General features: G+C 41.7%; 1 protein-coding gene across 2 annotated transcripts; it reads right to left on the bottom strand.

The window, feature by feature from the left end:
- Nucleotides 1-916: 916 nt before the first annotated feature.
- Nucleotides 917-12710, bottom strand: esrra (estrogen-related receptor alpha). Of its 2 annotated transcripts, XM_030746678.1 has the most exons (8): nt 12437-12710; nt 10734-10836; nt 6112-6495; nt 5425-5541; nt 5177-5290; nt 4321-4488; nt 3652-3921; nt 917-2786 (listed from the first exon to the last, which is right to left on the bottom strand). In XM_030746678.1, exons 3-8 carry the CDS (start codon nt 6488-6490, stop codon nt 2533-2535), a joined length of 1302 nt encoding a protein of 433 aa, XP_030602538.1. In that variant the 5' UTR covers nt 6491-6495; nt 10734-10836; nt 12437-12710; the 3' UTR covers nt 917-2532. The 2 variants fall into 2 exon arrangements, with proteins under 2 accessions (XP_030602538.1, XP_030602539.1); XM_030746679.1 differs by lacking the exons at nt 10734-10836; nt 12437-12710 and adding an exon at nt 9738-9894.
- Between the last annotated feature and the right edge of the window lie 4082 nt (nt 12711-16792).

The raw sequence follows: 16792 nt of genomic DNA, 5'->3' as shown, positions 1-16792 counted from the left end.
TAAGTAGAACCCACAAATGACTGTATAATGTCAACGGTGACACTGCAAATGACCCTCCACCCTAACCCGCCGTACCTACAACATCTGTATGCTTATGAGAAGAGAAAAAAAAATACCTACCTTTGCATATATGACCAGTTAATATGAAGAAACTTAGCAGCTCTAATTTAACCTAAATTAATGTTTATGTTAGCTTTAGAAAGGTTCTTTGAGAAATAGGGTTAGAAATTTTTTTTTTCCTTTTGAACAGACCCACCCATGTAAGCTGGAACTTACAAAAACATGACTAAACGGATCAGTGTCAGATTTTGCCAGATTTTACTCCCCGTTCCACAGTCCCAGCTGTTGTTTATGGAGCACCCGTGGGTTACCAGTTGCACTGTTCACTTTCAGTTTAACCACACCGACTGTGCCACACTTTATCTCACGAGGCATTAATGAGCCATACACACTGTAAAGTTATGAAAACAGAAACAAATGAACTGCAGGACATTCCACATACCTACAAGCCATTTTTGAACTGACAACAGACCACGAGTTACATTTGTCTCCAGTTTTTTTTCTTTTTTTTGGGGGGGGGGGGGGGGGGGGGGGGGCTCTGGCTCACTCTGCCTCCTGAGGTAGCCTTCTGTCGCCTCACTTTCCCACCGGACCTATAGAGCCATGTAAATTGATCCCTAAAATTACAATCAGCCTCAGACGACACACACCTGATACATTAAAAACACAGCATTCATTATATCCAACCCCACAACAGTGTGTTTCCCATGTAAATAAAATCCCCTTAAATCCTAGAAAGGAAAATGTATGAAAGGAAAAAAAAAAAAAAAGTAAGTTTCAAGTCTTTACAAATTTCAGTACACTGTGAGCTGCACAATTAGAATAATAATGGGGAGTTTGTATCACATTTGCTGGCTTTTTTTTTTTTTTAAACTATAAATTGCATGTTTCTGTTTCTTAAACGGAAATGTACATGGCTAAAAGATTAACGGCCCTTTTGGCCCACTAAATATTATTTTTAGGGATCTGATTTTGTCATCAGATACTGTAGCACTGCACATGCACTGCATGGGAAGCTTACTACAATGATCACTTATACTGCAAATATTCAAACCTCCTGAACCATAAGCAGGACTTTCAGAGTTTCCAAAAATGTTGCATTTGTTGTTTGCCCTTAGCTCATATCGAGCACTTGCAAGTGAAAGTTCAACAGCTCTGCTGATCTCATACAAAAACCTTTGAGATCTATGCAACATTCTTCACCACTGCAGAAAATGCAGCACTATCTCCACATAGACATATCAATCATACAAATTAGTGTTGCACATCATAGCCCACAAATGAAGCAGGACAAACATTTTGTTGTTTGTATCGCTTCAAAAACAGCTGCTGAAGTCAAAAACTGTGGTTCTAGTGGAGTAGAGAGGGTAGTATATATATAAAAAACAAACAAAAAAAAAAACAGATGAGGCATTTCTTTTCTAATCACTTGTTGCCACTCTAGCTTTAATGTCCAAGAGCTGTGTTCTTCCCTGATCTCAGTGTAGCTCATTGGTTTCGACTGCACACGAACAAACACACGTGCTTGCTTGGATGGAAGGTAGTTTTTTTTGTTTTCTTTTTTTCAGTGTGCTAGCAGGATTTTTACATACAACACTTTATATATAGATTTAACTTCCAAGTTGAGCATTTTATGTGCATACAATCTTCATATGCACTACTCTTGGACTATGAATCCATTGCACAACCTTTTAAAAAGACAGCTGCATTCACACCAGTGGCTTCCAACTCCACACTTTTACCCCCAAAGTGCTGCAGGTTTTTTCTCAAAGTTTTTTTTTTTTTTTTTTTTAAATGTACTCGTTTGGTATCCCTGACCAAACCCAAGCAGCACTTGGGGTCCCAAGAGTGAAGAACTGCTAAGTGAGACATACAAATAGATGTCTCACCATTTTATCCACATGTTGAATGTGACAGACAATATTCGAGTCATTATATTGCTTTTAACATATTGCGAGTAATTCCTATGATTTGCCTATAACGGCACACTAAACTATAGTAAATACAAGCACTTAGTGTGCATTTTATTCTGACCCCTTATTGGACTCTCAAGCCTTTTGCCAGATATGTTATTATGGCTTTCATGAGCAGATGTAGTACTATTTTTAAAAAGTTCAAAAGCCACATGGTTGCAGCCTGTTATTAAGTACCTAAATGTTGTTCTTCAGTGGTTAAGTAACTGCAGATCGATGCTGTGAAGAAAACATGCCATGAAACGGTTAGAACTAAGAAGTGTTCTGGCATTTATGTTGAATATTTTACTGAATTCTGGCAGTTACATCCTTCGCTAAATGGTCACTCCACTCATTTTCCTTTCTTCCTGTAGCCTAAAGGAGAAAAGGACCATTTCCTCATTATTAAGTCTGAAAAAAAAAAAAAAAAAGTTTTTCTTTTCCATAAAACACACATCCGCTCTTGAAGACTCTGTTTGGGTCTTTCTCTGAATCCTCTCGACTCCTGCTGCATTCCTCTCTATGGAGAGTCCATCATGGCTTCCAGCATCTCCAGGAATAGTTTGTGCATGGGTACCCCACCACGGGTCTTGATGCTGTAGAACGTGTTGAGAGCACGGCCAGCAGTTTGTCGGAGGAGAGGCAATGTTAAAAGAAGACGTCCTGCCCGCTGGGGGTCGTCTGGGCGCCGCTGACATTCCAGCTCCAGCAGAGCCTGATGGAGGAGGTCCCGCAGCTTCTGCACGGCCTCCATGTCCTCGATGTAAACAGAGTCTGACAGAACAACAGGGAGTACATGGTGAGGCAGTGTGGAGGGTGCTTAAATGCTCTCAGCTTTTGTCACAGAAAGAAAAGCTGCCTTGCCCAGTAATTTACCATAAACACAAACTAATGTCAGCTTTTATTTACAAAACAAACAGGATCTGTAGTTAACGGTCATCTTAAGTGGATCTCTAAGGGACAACTACATAAAGGTTATGGGATGCGTAAAACAAATCTCATCATATTTACTCTACAATGAGATCATTTATGAGTTATTCATCTACAATGAACATTTTTCCGCAATGATACATGTACCTGCAAGAAACCAGAAGACTAGCCATGTGTTCTTTGTCCTGTGCTAATCTACTGTTTGTTGCTACTCATGGCAGTTAACAGTCATTAACCAGCTACTAACATGATGCAGCTCACAATCCCTCAAGTTTACAGTGAGCTAATAGAAGACACAACAATACGCCTGCCTTCAAGGTTATAATGCTCAGTTCCTTTTTTTAACTGACTAAACGAGTGTTGCGTTCACTGCCTGGCCAGTTTTGCAACCCCCTTATGGTGCTACTACAGTATACATCTACACTGCCTCCTGCTTTAGACAAACTGACTGACACACACACACACACACACACACACACACACACACACAAAAGAAGAACTCTTATGACAGTTGCACAGTCACAACACACTTCGAAGCATTTTTACTTCTGTCTAATCACAACCAGCTAAAACAAAATGTATACCTCTGATGAAAAAAAGAAAAAGCCTACTGTTAGTAGGTTTTATACAGTGCAAATAAAGAATGTACAAAAAATCATGTGAATATAATTTATCAGTCCCCATAACTGCTCAGCTGCAGTAAAAGTACCTGAGTTGGTGAGTGCGATGGCTTTTAGCATGACAAATTCCTCCCTGTCCACGTTAAGTGCACGGAATCGGCGAGCGAGCTGACTAATAGCTGCATTAAGCTCCGTCAGTCCAGCAACACGTGACATCTCCTCGTCAAGGACAAAATCCTCTGCGAACACAACCTCGTCCTCACAGCCGAGCGAGCGGTACGCTACGCCCAATACGAGCACCTCCAGCCACACTGACTGCAGCACTGACATCTGGTCTGCTAGAGACAAGGACAGGAAGCCTGCAGGAGAAATCACAAATAAAGGCAGAAATATTAAAATGCAGGACGTCTGACAGCGTTTACTGGTCCCAAGGTACAAATAATGGGCTAGATACTATAAGCAGCTGGTGACTGCACATGGGAATATATTTAGGCAGTGAGCTCTTAGAATAAACCCATCATCTCCTGTCTTGACATTAAATGCACACCAATTTGCTTTGACTGCATATTTTGTTGTAACACACAAGTTTAATTGTTCAGCCTTCAGAATTAGGCTTGTGCAAGCCATTCATAATAGCAATAATCAATATTCTAATTGGAGTGTGAGTGATGCTTTTTGGCGAGACTGGAAGTCTCTTCCAGTGACGCCAAGCTGTTGCTGCCTCTCCTCCCCTCCTGTATTCTCTATGCATCTCTTACCAGGAATGTGTTTGGCCCAGCCAATGATCACAACCAGCTCACGGTCAGCAAGGTCACAAAGGGTGGTGAGCGTACGCTGGGCTGTGTCGGGCTGCAGCGGGTCAGGCATGGCAAATAACTTTTCTGGCTCTGCTACTAGAAGGTGGGACACGATGATGTTGGAGGAACCTATGTCACAAAACACACACCCCGAACAATGCATTAATTACTGCACACATTCAAACATGTTAATACCCAGAACATCAACACTGTCAGTATCCAAACAGACACATCTCCACTGCTGTTACCTATACTATATCTATCTATCTATCTATCTATCTATGGATTTTAAGTATAGACTTGGGACCTGCCAACTGCCCCTTATGATAATTATTTCTATGCGTACACCACAGCCAGATATGTAGCTTGAACAAACCAGGCCAAATTACAAATTAAAATCAATACATAGGTCAGCTTCAGTATTTCCTGAACTGCTGATTTAAAAAGTGAACAGTAACACTGAACCACATCTGGCAGTAGATGGAGCTGTTCTGTAATTAATTCCAGTTGATTTGAAATGTTTCTGAGGAGCTCTCTGAGCACCTCCAGTTTCAAAGAAGAGTTTGACTTTTTGGTTAAATAGTGTCATTGCAACATCATATTATCCCAGATTTTGTCACTATCAGTGTAAGAATTCATGAGTTATACCCAAAAAAGTATTGTGTGTTGTCACAGTGACATATGACCAACTTTTAATCGGTGCATCCTTTACAGGGGAACGTTTGTGCCGGATTTGAGGAAATTCCCTGAAGAATATTTCAGGACACACACAGAAACAGAATGCCTTATGCATGTATTAAAAACTCAAAAACCTCACTTTTTTCGCTCTCCTTTGTCAGCGGTAGAGGGGCACTCTGGTATGTTGCATTCTCCACTTCTGGGCGCCTTTTGTATTTCTGCCTTCCACCCCTGACCCTGTCCAGACGAACTCCTACATTGTGAAAGAAACAGCAGTTCTCATTTATGCCAGCAATAACCTAAGTCATTATACAATATTAAGCATATCAGAACAACGATCCATTAACCTGTAACGTCAAAGCACGGTCACACAGCTTTAACACTCACCCTCTTTCAGCATGCCTACTTTGAGGCACTTGGTGAAGCGGCATGCCTGGCAAGCCTTTCTGCGCCTTTTCGTGATTTCGCACTCATTTGATGCTGGACAACTGTATTCAATGTTACCTGTATGGAGAAGGAGAAAAATTGTCAATCTACAGTCTTAAAAGAATTTATAGATGATTAAGCATGGACAAAAATGAATACACATTTGCTAAGAAAGGAATTTCATATACTCTCTTATCTTTTAACTATACTAGAACTAATGAGGACATATCTTATTAGAGTATATATACTCATGATCATGAGTGTATATACTCATGATCATTCTATGACTACTGTTTATTTTAATGCCCTACACTCCAGCTATACCAGTCCTCATACAGGTGAGATAGACATTCTGTTATACTCTCTGGAAATTTATGAGCAGAAGATGATGGATGGATGGATGGATGGATGGATGGATGGATGGATGTTCATAAAGGTCACAGAAACAAATAACATTTCAAAGCATTTTCAGAACTGCATCAACTTCCTGTCATCAGTGACAAAATTTCTTTTTGGAGAAAACAGATCACACAGAAGGTTGTGGTAAAAAAAAAAAAAAAAAAAAAAAAATGTCATGTGGTTGGTACCACATTTAATTGATTTGTCTATTATGTCATGCCAAAACTCAAACTTTACCATAACGCACACCTTGAATGGTTCTCTTGAAGAATGCTTTGCAGGCCTCACATGATGCTACACCGTAATGGTAGCCTGAAGCCACGTCCCCACATACTAGACACAGCCTCTTGGGAAGCGTGCTTAGGGCGTACTTGCATCGCCCTGCTCCATTTCCAGCAGAGCCCTCTTCTGCCCCATCACCAGCCTCGTCCTTGAAATGACAACGCAGCGCTGGTGTGTACAGTGGTGGGGAGTAACGTTTAGCGCTGTCTCCTCGGGTTGCTCCACCTCCGCTTTGAGAAGAGTCTGAGGAGGCCCCGCCAGGGCTGGTCCGACCTCCCCCACCTCCCTCTGGACTACTCGGTTCTGCCTTTATGTAGATGTCTGACCGACGCTCACGGGAAGACATGATGTCTGGAGAGCAAAAAAAAACGTCAGAGTAATAATAGTATAGAGCCTTTTAACTCAAATCTTTGTCCCTGCGATCATCATCATTCAACCTGTTAAACAAAAAGAAAAATACATCCTTTTGTTAACCAACACAGTTTCATAATTGCAACAAATAAAATAATAAATCAAAAACAGGGTGTAAAAGTGTGAGTAGTGCTTCTTCGTGGGCTACAAGACTTTACCAAGTTCCCAGCCCACCCTTTAGTCATTGTTAAAGCTTTTAAACCATCATGGGATTTGTGAGGGTTTCAGCATAAACACTATAATCAGAAGGAAGCAGGCAGCAGTAGAAAAAAAACAAATATTCAAGAGCTGTAATGTAACTGCTGCTTTGATCCATCCATCCATGCATTTTCTTCTATCAAATTAACCTCAACTAATCTTCACTAAACTACTAACCAGCAAACATGCTGAAAAAGAAGACCATCTATTCTCCCTCTTAGACTTGAGCATAGCCTAATCCCTATGATGTTTATGCCATTTGTCTCTCAACTGTACAATTAATCAAATTTTAATCTCAATTACCGTTTTGGCTTCCCACAACTAAGTGAGCAAGATCAAGCCAGATTTAAAATGTATCCTCCACCAATTAAAAAAATTAAAAGCAAAACAAAAGTTCCTTAAATCCACACCTGACCACGTGCCTGCATGAGCCAATCACAGCTGTTCCCTGCACAGGCAGCTTGAAGCTTCCTGGACTGGGTTAAAGGAAAGATATAAAACAAAAATAAAAATGTCTGACATGGCAGAAGGTGAAGAGTTTGTCCCTCAAAGCAGATCATCATCCATTGTTTGGAAATACTTCAGATTTAGCCCAAGAGATGTTAACCAAGAACAGAGTTGTGTCTGCACCACAAAGCAACACAACTTATTTAATTATTTTTCTTAAGTCAATAATACTGACAAATAATTGCGACCTCGGTAGTGATCAAAATAATCGTGATTATCATTCTGATCATAATCATGCAGCCCTACTCTCAGCTATACTTTTTAAGCTATCAAAAGCATGTTGCACCTAAAATAAAACTACACCTTGGTTTAATTCTTTGTCACATCTGAAGTCATTAAGATACCTAAGGTGAGTGATTGAAGGTCACTGTGTTATAAAGAGGTCCCCTCAGTCACAGAACTTGTTTTCAAGTATAGCAGTAAAAGCAGTAAAGTCTGCAGATCTGACTTAAATTACATTAGCAAAAATGGTAAATATGTCACACTTGGGATGTTTATGAATCCAAATACAAGCATATAAAAAAAAGTTAATGAGTCTGAGATCACGGACAACATGCCGTGCACTGCACCTTGAAACGCACTCCAGTGAAGGACAGAAGAAGTTAGAAGAAGTAATTGTATGACATAAAAAATGAAAAAGGAGATTCAATTACACAAGTGAGTATGCACTTCTAATACCAAAATCTGCATCTCTGTGAGTAATTCTGTGTAATGCTTTTAAGCTCAACTTAGTCTCAAAGCCAAATGTCAGGGTTCTTAAAGTCAACCATCCATATAAAATAAGGCAATCAGCTTAAAAGCAGTCTGATCTCTGACACATAATGTAGTAACATCAAAGGGGCATCTGAGGTTTTTTGTCTTCAAGTAACTTAAACTGGTGGGTGAGTTTTTGTGTGAGCAAAGTGACCACCACTTTGCCCAGCCCAAATGAGGGTTATCAATTCAGAACAGAGCTGTATCGTTTCTATACAAAGAGGGACAGATGATAAATTGCAACCAACCCAAAAAGCTCGTGACATTTTATTTTTCTGTCTGAAACTAACTTTGTTCTTCGTCTCCTTCCAAACTGTGACAGAAAATCTATTTCCAATATTGTGATTCTGATTTCAACAACAGTGCTTCAAAACCAATGATGAAATTAAGGGAATAAACTGGATATGTGTATAAACTGTCTTCAGGCTTCAACTCTTACGTGACTACATTAATGCAGACCCTTACATGGATGAACTGTGCTCTTGCTCCTACCAAAAAAGATCACTGCATGAGGACGATGAGATGGGATTTCTGCAGCCTAAATAGCCTCAATCCAGTTAAGACCTTAAAGTGACTTGAGAGTTTCTCTTGCACATGTAGTAGCAATCCACTGCAATTACCACTTTTCTGTTTGTTCATCAGGTAGTCTGATAACCCACTTGAGTCTTGTGTAGTTGCAGTATGCTGCAACACTCTTGAGGAATTTGTCTTCTTAATTTTAGTGTCTCTGATTGTGACAGCAAAAACATTAGTGAAAAATCTGTGGCTTCGTGGGATATAATCAATAAACGCCAGTCCTGAGCTGGCCAGAGCTGTGTGTCATTTGTCTCTGTCGGTGTGAATAACTATTAATAAATGCATGTTATATGCGACCAATTTGCTGACAAGGCTCCTGTTCAGATTACTTTGACATTAAACTGCATTCCTGAAGCATGACCTTTTTTTTTAACACAAACACACCCATGATGAAACAGAAGACGCAGCCTCACACTGAATGCACAGGAAAAACTGAGCCACAGTTAGTCAGTCCTGGAAGTCTAACAGTGTCAGTAGATGCTCCCTCAGCAAGCATGCCTTTATCATATTTATTACTGCAGCAGATAATCCAATCCTATAGTTGCTGGCATACACTTTCATTGGAGTTTGCCCTCTCTGGATGAGTGTTGTTTGGCAAGTCTCATACACGTCAAAGAAACTTAACCTGTTTAAAGTTTAGCCTACTCGGACTCAGTCTGAAAGCTCAGTGAATGGCTCGGGCCAGTGAGCACCAGTAGTTGTACATGAACACAGATACTGAGCAGTGTGATTCAGCTTTGCTCGGGCTTAAGTCAGACCACCGAGTTACCATGTGCACCGCTGGCCAGTCCGAAATCTGCTCTGGCAAATGTCGGTTTCATCACAGAAAATGTTAACAAGCATGCGATGATATCTCCTTGGTTACTCATTGATTTGACTAAAACTGTGTGTGAGACCTGAAGTGGGCTGCTAAATAGCTTTGTTATCTACTTTGCCTACCATAGAAACGTGTGCTGTTAACTGTGTTTAGAGCAGTGTTAGCATTAGGCTAGCTTCAAGAATAGCGAACACATAACGATAACTGTACGTTAGCTAACCTCGGCTAACTAGGCTAGCTAGCCTACGTTAATCTTGACGGTCCAGCTCTCTCTCCCCCTGGGGCTGAGGTTTATGTTGGTCACTCTAACCCGGCCTAGGCTGCGTCTTACCTGACAGCGGTAACTAGAGCAGCACTTAACGTTAAGCCTCCCCACGGTGTGCTATCCTGGCAGGGCTCCTGCTAGCTCCTGCTGGCTGTGTGTCTGTGGAGATGGGCCGGCCTACAATCGGCTTTCCCAAACAGCTGGGAGACGATACCGGATGAATCTACTATTGCTGAACACATGCTAACACTTTCACACTGTCATCTGACTAAAGCGCTGCTCCCATGTGTTTGAAGACGTCTCTTTTGTAATTTTTGAACCGAGTATGAAGGAACATCCCAAATTATATTTATTATTTATAAGAGGTGGCGCTGGAAGATTGCTTCATTCCCAGCTCTAAACTGATTGGCATGGTCAGAATTAACAGTCTGCTTATTAATAATGAAATCAATCAAAGTCCTTCTCTTATAATAGCTCTGATCCATTGTTTCAGCTTGCTTACCTGACAAAATACATAAGATAGTCTAAGGGAAAATTGGTAAACTTTTAATTAATGGTATTACATACAAATTCATATTGCTGAATAAAGATTTTTTTTCCTCAAGGAGCCAAAGAACTTTAATTAATCACTGAAGGTCTGCAGGCTGATACATTAATTGTTCCTTCTTTCTGTCATCTGTCCACTTCTTGCCCCTCCCTAACCCATATTTTCTGTTTGCAGAGCAATCACAGCCTGTCCTTTCAAGTTTGTGCCCTCATGATATAATTTCAGACAACAGACCAAGAGAGGTATCTGCGTTTGGCTGACGATCCTGCTTTTCTCAAACAGAAACATGTCCTGCATAGCATATATGAGAAATGAAAATGAAGGTGGCAGCACTTTAACGTCCGCAAACCTGTTCATATCTGTGTATTTCTTGAGGATATCAGCTAAAAGTCTATCACGGCTTTACAATGACTGATCTGTGAGGCAAACGAGGAAACCTGCTTAAACATAATCCTAATTGAAGCACAGAAAAACGGTGTAATATTTCAACATTGTAAAAGGTGAGAACAGCTTACCTGTTTGGTAACCTGGAGCTTGAAGCCTGTGTATGTCTCACTCCAGAAGACCGCTCAGTATAAAGCTATTGCTGTGGGCTGAAGTATGCGGTTATCGGGGCACCTGGAAAGCAAAGGAAAGGCTTCTGAGTGTCATCTCAAAACTTACAGCCAAGCCAAAGAGATCACATTTGTGTTTTTTAATGGCCATACCCCCACAAGGACACTGTGTTTGGTCTCAAAATGACCAAAATGTATGAAACTAGCTGCAAATGAGTAGCAGGATCTTAATAATAACTGCAGTGCTAATCTTCACATGATCCAGAGGGAGTGTGTGCTCTCCCAACAGTTTTTGTTTCTTCTCTAATGGGGCGTGTGGATACACCTAAAACCAACTGTCTTTCCAAATATACATAACCCAGTCTGTCTGTCCAGATTTCTACACACACTGCTCGAGTACCCTCCCCCTTGCACTGCGTGACACACTCCAAAGGTCACAGTCACAGGAATGCTTGAAGGGCAGACAGAGTAAAACCAACACCTTGTCTCTCAGTCATACAAAGTTATAAGCTTAAGTTTGATGATAAACCTCTGTAAATGATTAAAGAAGCAAGAAATAAGACAACATTAAATGCCAAATCTCCCAAAACCTATTTTAAGCAACTTTAACACTGTGCAACACTCTTATATGTCAAAGAAAAGTAAGACACTTCTCTCATTTTACTTGGAGGTTATAACAACTGACAACTTCATTTTTATAAGTCGTTTGAGATTCAGATAGTAATCCCAGCAGACTGTGAAATAAAGCAGCAACTGGCATACACCCAGCCAGTTCCTTGTCATAAAATGTATGTTTTAAGTACACTTTCTATCACATAAGTAAAAAGTCAAATATCATGGCTCAAGAAACCAGCCTTCACCCCGTAGGTCTTAAACGCTTTAAAGCTCTCTTATCGGGGTTTTATCAGGGGTAGCGTCGGTCTCCGTCAGTGACAAGGCATCACACTCACGGACTCACACTAAACTCAGTTTACGGGTTTTAAATGCGGCGCACTGTGGAGACAGCGAGAACAGCACCCAGGGGTGACCTTGCCTTACTGATCTCGGACCGGTGAAAGGTTAATTGCCAAAGTGGATTACGCCTTAGGATCAGTGATCTCAATCCCGGCCCAGGAGGCTCGGCAACTTACATAGTTCAGTGTGTTAAAACGGAGAGAAGGATAACTCGGGAGATTTAAATACACAGAAGGGAAGCTAAAGTGTGAACAGCTGAGGAAGTGCTGGGGTGGCATTTTGCACATGACAACTTGCTTTTTAAGTGAGTAGATGCAGTAAACCAGAAGAGGGCAGTTATCTTATTTATTTGCTCTCAGTGACCATGGATTTTATTTATTAGGATACTGGTGACTAGAGCATTAATCACCGTCTGTACAAGCATTTACTCAAGCGTGAATTAGTCATGAAATAACGTATAAATGTGCTATAAGCTGAATAAAAGGCGCGCACTGCAATTTATTCCACAATGTAGGCTACTAACTATTTGCCGGCTCATGCCCCAGATCCCCACTAACGTGTTAAGGCGAACTTACAGTTCTGTCAGGCAAGCCGTGCATGCACATCAGGCTGTGGTTAAGCCAGCTGCCATGTCCAGAAAAACATCAATAATGTGCAACCCCCCACTGTGTGCTCGACCTCGGAAGTGTAAGCTAAGATAGGATACTTACTGGGAAATGCAAACACTTTACGGGGTCGTTTTTCTTCTTAAATATTTGAGGTCAGTCAAGTCTTTGCGGATGGCAGGTCCACTGGTAGTTGAACTGGATTAATGGCGCCGTAAAACTCTCGCGGGGTTTCTCACATCGCATCACGACGTTAGCAGGTTAAAATTTTTTAAAAAGGTGATAACAACAACCGGCGACACAATGTCTTTACCCGGCTGCTCAGCTCCGTCCGCTGCTGTTAAAAAAAACCCCGTCTTCGCCTTCCACAACTGAGATTGTAGCCGAACGTTAGCGTCAAGACTCCGACAAAGAAGGCACCATATCCGGGGAAAAAAACTTTCACAGTAAAACTTTATAGACGCATGAAACCTTTTGAATCTTTCCCAAGGAAGAAGACGACTAAAAATAAAACTGGATCCAGTATGAAAGTCGCCCTCCTTTGTGTCAGTTTGCCAAACGCATACAACAAAAGTACAGCCACGGATATTCTTAAAATGAAAAATAATTGCTGTTTTATTTTAAAAGTTCAACTTCCGGCTCCCCTTCTCGCTTTCTCTCGCTCATTTGTCAGAGCTCGGTGACGTAGGCTCGATCCCGTGCCTGTTCTCCTCCCTCTGCCACAATTTGCGTCCGCTGGGTCTCCGTTACGTCTGCACGCACCTACAACCGGCGTCATCCGCATTTTAATAAGGGCCTGACACTCGTGAAAAAAATATGACCCACTCCACGCTAATTCTCACATAGTCAAGGTGCATGCAATCATTTAAGTGCTGTTTCAGACCAGACTGCGACACCATTCAAACCTGGACATGCGTTTATAGTAGCAAGCCCTTCCTCACTAACGAAAGAAACATAGTTGGAGTTTTCATATTTTATGTGGGTCTAAATGAAGCGTCTGTTTGTCTTATTGTACGTTTTATAGTCAATATATGAAAAGCCCTTTATACTTAGAACACCAAACGGTTCATTATGAAAATGGCTTTATTTTAATGCTTTATTATTATTATCATTATTATTATTATTATGACCCAAGCTATAAGGCACAGCTCTGGAAAGAATGGGCTGCGTGTCCTTTGCAGGACAGCTCTGTGGAAAATGTGGTCATGCTTTTGGTCTTGTGACACTGACCCGTCTCACTCCACCACTGCACAGCATCTGGACGTGAGCCAAGGAAGAAGAGATCAGGAAAGCTCTGCCAAGACTTGAGGAAATGAAATAATTAAGGGACAGTAGTCTGAAGAAGAAGAAGAAAAAAAAAAAAAAAAACACTTGCTTGGAATACAAAGTTTGCCCGGTGTGATAGCATATGCTTTTGTGTGGCCCGTGCTATCTTATTTTGGTTATTTTGTGATATAGAAAATAAAACAAAGGATTTTCTTATGTCAAACTCAGAAGCCTCCTGCTTCTCGAAATAGTCTGCTGCCCCCTGCGCTCTCCAGCATGCCTGGCAACAGCTGGCATTAAGAAAAGGAGAGGAGCTGTGACAGAAGAGCTGAAAACCTGTCCACTGATGTGGGAAAGTGTGTGTGTGTGTGTGGGGGGGGGGGGGGGGGGGGGGGGGGTCAAGAAAGAAAGGAAATATACATCAATCATAGCAGCCTATTATTTAGACATTTCCCCAAGCACCCCAGCATTATCTGGCTCTAATTATACACCAGTATAGGTTGGTTTAATCTGAAGCAATAAGCACTGCAGTGACACTCGCTGTGTCAGAAGTGCAGTCTTGATGTGGTTACACATGTGCGGCGCGCTCGCGGCTCGCGGCTCGAGGCTCGGGGCAGGATTTTCGTGGAGCGCGCACTACAGGGAAAACTGACGGCAGTGTCATTGCGACCTTGAAGCAAGGTCATTCAGCCTGTGCTGCAGAGACTGCAATTCTTCTGCGGGACTGCATCATACTGGTGCAGACTCTGCATTATCCGGTTAGAGGCGAAGCCTGTCATGCTATGTTCATTAGATTTGCACACAGACCGTAAAATGGATGTGTTTAAAGGGGTTTGTGTGATGTGTTTAGCGTAATAATATGGGTCTGCTGTTGAGTGTGGATATACGAAGCTCAGAAACGTAAAAACGCACCGTGGATGCCGTCTGACGTCCCTGCGGGTGTTCCTTACAGCGGGTCATGACCTCAGACAGGTGTCAGCTGATAGGGGACATAAATTCTAACAGGAAGCTTTTTTTTTTTTTTTTTTGGGTTCTGTAGTCCACAAAAAGCATTGGGCACTGCATTAGTGAGTCATGGCACGACTGACAGAAAACAGTCTCCAGCTATACTGCAAACACTTGCTATTAGCTATAGGCTGCAGTAGACTGAATCCAGACAGGGACTGAACAGCAGGCTTCATTTAGTCCACTTCCATTCAGCTGAAAATTAAAAAGCTGATGATACAGATTCAGTCATGACCAAAAATGGGAGAGAAAGAGAGGGAGAGAGAGAGAGAGAGAGAGAGAGAGAGAGAGAGAGAGAGGGAAGGAACAAAGGAGAAAAACACTCTTACCAAATGCTTTTTGTTGCTGTGCCATGCTGTAGTGGTTATGCATAGCAAGATCAACATCTGCAACTGTGCACTGAGATCAGAGAAGCATGGTTTGATCTTATCTTCAGGACTGTAGTGTGAGTTCTAACTCTGTCAGTTTTGTTTGAATCCAACAAGCATCCAACTGTGAGCAGAGCTTTATTGGTCAGCTAGAAAATAATCAAACATCCTCATCATGGAGCAGCTTTAGGATAGGAGCACTACAGTCTGCGTCTCTTCTTTTTTTTTATTTAAGTGAATACGCAGAGCTCGCATATGTACAACGCTATAAAAAACGATACACTCGGATTCTAATTTGGGGTGGATTTACCCTTTAAATCCAGGTCAGTATACTGCCCACCCATGTGCTCACTACTCGTCCCCTGGTGGCAGCACAGGGAAACTGCAGCAGCGGTGCTGATGACGTTATAGCAGCTGAGTGTGTGTCCTCCAGTTAAAGGTCACCCACTGCCGCTGCACATCATTGCTGTCTCCTGACTTCCTGATTGCAATGCCAGAACAGTTCCTTTTCTTTTTACTTATCCTGCGGGGAGAGTGTCAGATTTCCAAAGGCGCAGTGTTGCCTGCGCCTTGCCTATTCACCGCGCAAACATGACGGCAGGCATTAAGGCTACTAAAGACGGGCTGCAGATATGAAATCTAGGCGATCACAAACGCACAAAAAAATGGGAGAATTGCGCTTTCAGTCAAAAACCTGATGTATTGAAGAACAGTTAAATCGTAGGCACTGGATGCGTCTGCCACCTGCTGGCCGCATTCAAAGACAACTAAGTCAGCATTCATTGCTTAAAAAGGAGGATGGGGTGTATCTACATTAGTAACACCCTCTACTTTTGTGTATCAGATATTTTGCAACATTAAGGCACATCAGCTTTTCTTAGAAAAAGAGATACAGAGAACAAAAGAGCTGCAGCAGCACTGTGCTGATGCCGCAGCACCGTGTTTGTCCTTGGTGCCATTTTCAGATTGAAAGAAGCTAGGATTTCAAACAGTCTCACTTACACGGGTCAAATGAGTAGCTATACAGCACATTCTTAAAAGGATATACTGACAACTAGAAGGTACGTTTTATAATGCTATTTATACACTGACATATGTAAACTATTCAAACCTGGCAGCATGTGCCTGATTTGTCTCCACCAACCTAACCTGGCCCTATAGATGCATTAAAGCCAATGCTGGAGTTATATGATCACCCTTAGAATGATGCACTTTTCTTCTTATTGCTGCAGTTTGTAACTTTATCGATGTCTTGTGGCGTTATGGCTGTATGCTAAAGCAAGATTTTTGCTTGAAAAGTGATTATTTTTAAGTCTGAATTGAACAATTATCGAGATGAGGAAGAATAAAGTATTCTCAAATCATGCTCCCAAATTAGAAAGTGAGTTTTGACAGTCTCTTCATTTTTGAGGTGTTTTCTTTTTCCTGAAAACAGACATCAGTGAATTGTGGTGACATTCATCTATGCATTTTCTTAGGCACTTATTCAGTTTAGAGTTGCAGGGGGGGCTGGAGCCTATCCCAGCTGTCCTACGGAAAAAGGCAGGGTACACCCTGGACAGGTTACTAGTCTGTCACAGAGCTAACATGGACAGACAGACAGCCATTCACACCAGTTTAGAATCACTGACTAACCTAACAAGCATGTCTTTGGATGATGGGAGGAAGCTGGAGTACCCAGAGAGAACCCACACAAAATTCCACACAGAAGGCCTCAAGCAGCTCGATGGATTTTAATCCTGGACCAGGAGTGAGGAAAAGCATGAGAGATGGGGAATGATGGAGGTTCATTTTGTTGAGCCTGGTTTTCAAGACATTCCAG

This window comes from Archocentrus centrarchus, chromosome 14 (assembly GCF_007364275.1).
Source record: "Archocentrus centrarchus isolate MPI-CPG fArcCen1 chromosome 14, fArcCen1, whole genome shotgun sequence".
Lineage (NCBI taxonomy): Eukaryota > Metazoa > Chordata > Actinopteri > Cichliformes > Cichlidae > Archocentrus > Archocentrus centrarchus.
The sequence above is the reverse complement of the archived record's forward strand: the minus strand, read 5'-3'. Positions and strand labels throughout refer to the sequence as shown.

Excerpts from the sequence above, each read along its gene's own strand:
- esrra (XM_030746678.1), bottom strand. The coding sequence starts at position 6,490 with ATGTCTTCCCGTGAGCGTCGGTCAGACATCTACATAAAGGCAGAACCG. Across the intron at positions 5,542-6,111 it reads CTTCAAGAGAACCATTCAAG|GTAACATTGAATACAGTTGT; the intron begins GTGTGCGTTATG and ends TTCTCCATACAG. Across the intron at positions 3,922-4,320 it reads CTGGGCCAAACACATTCCTG|GCTTCCTGTCCTTGTCTCTA; the intron begins GTAAGAGATGCA and ends TTTCTCCTGCAG.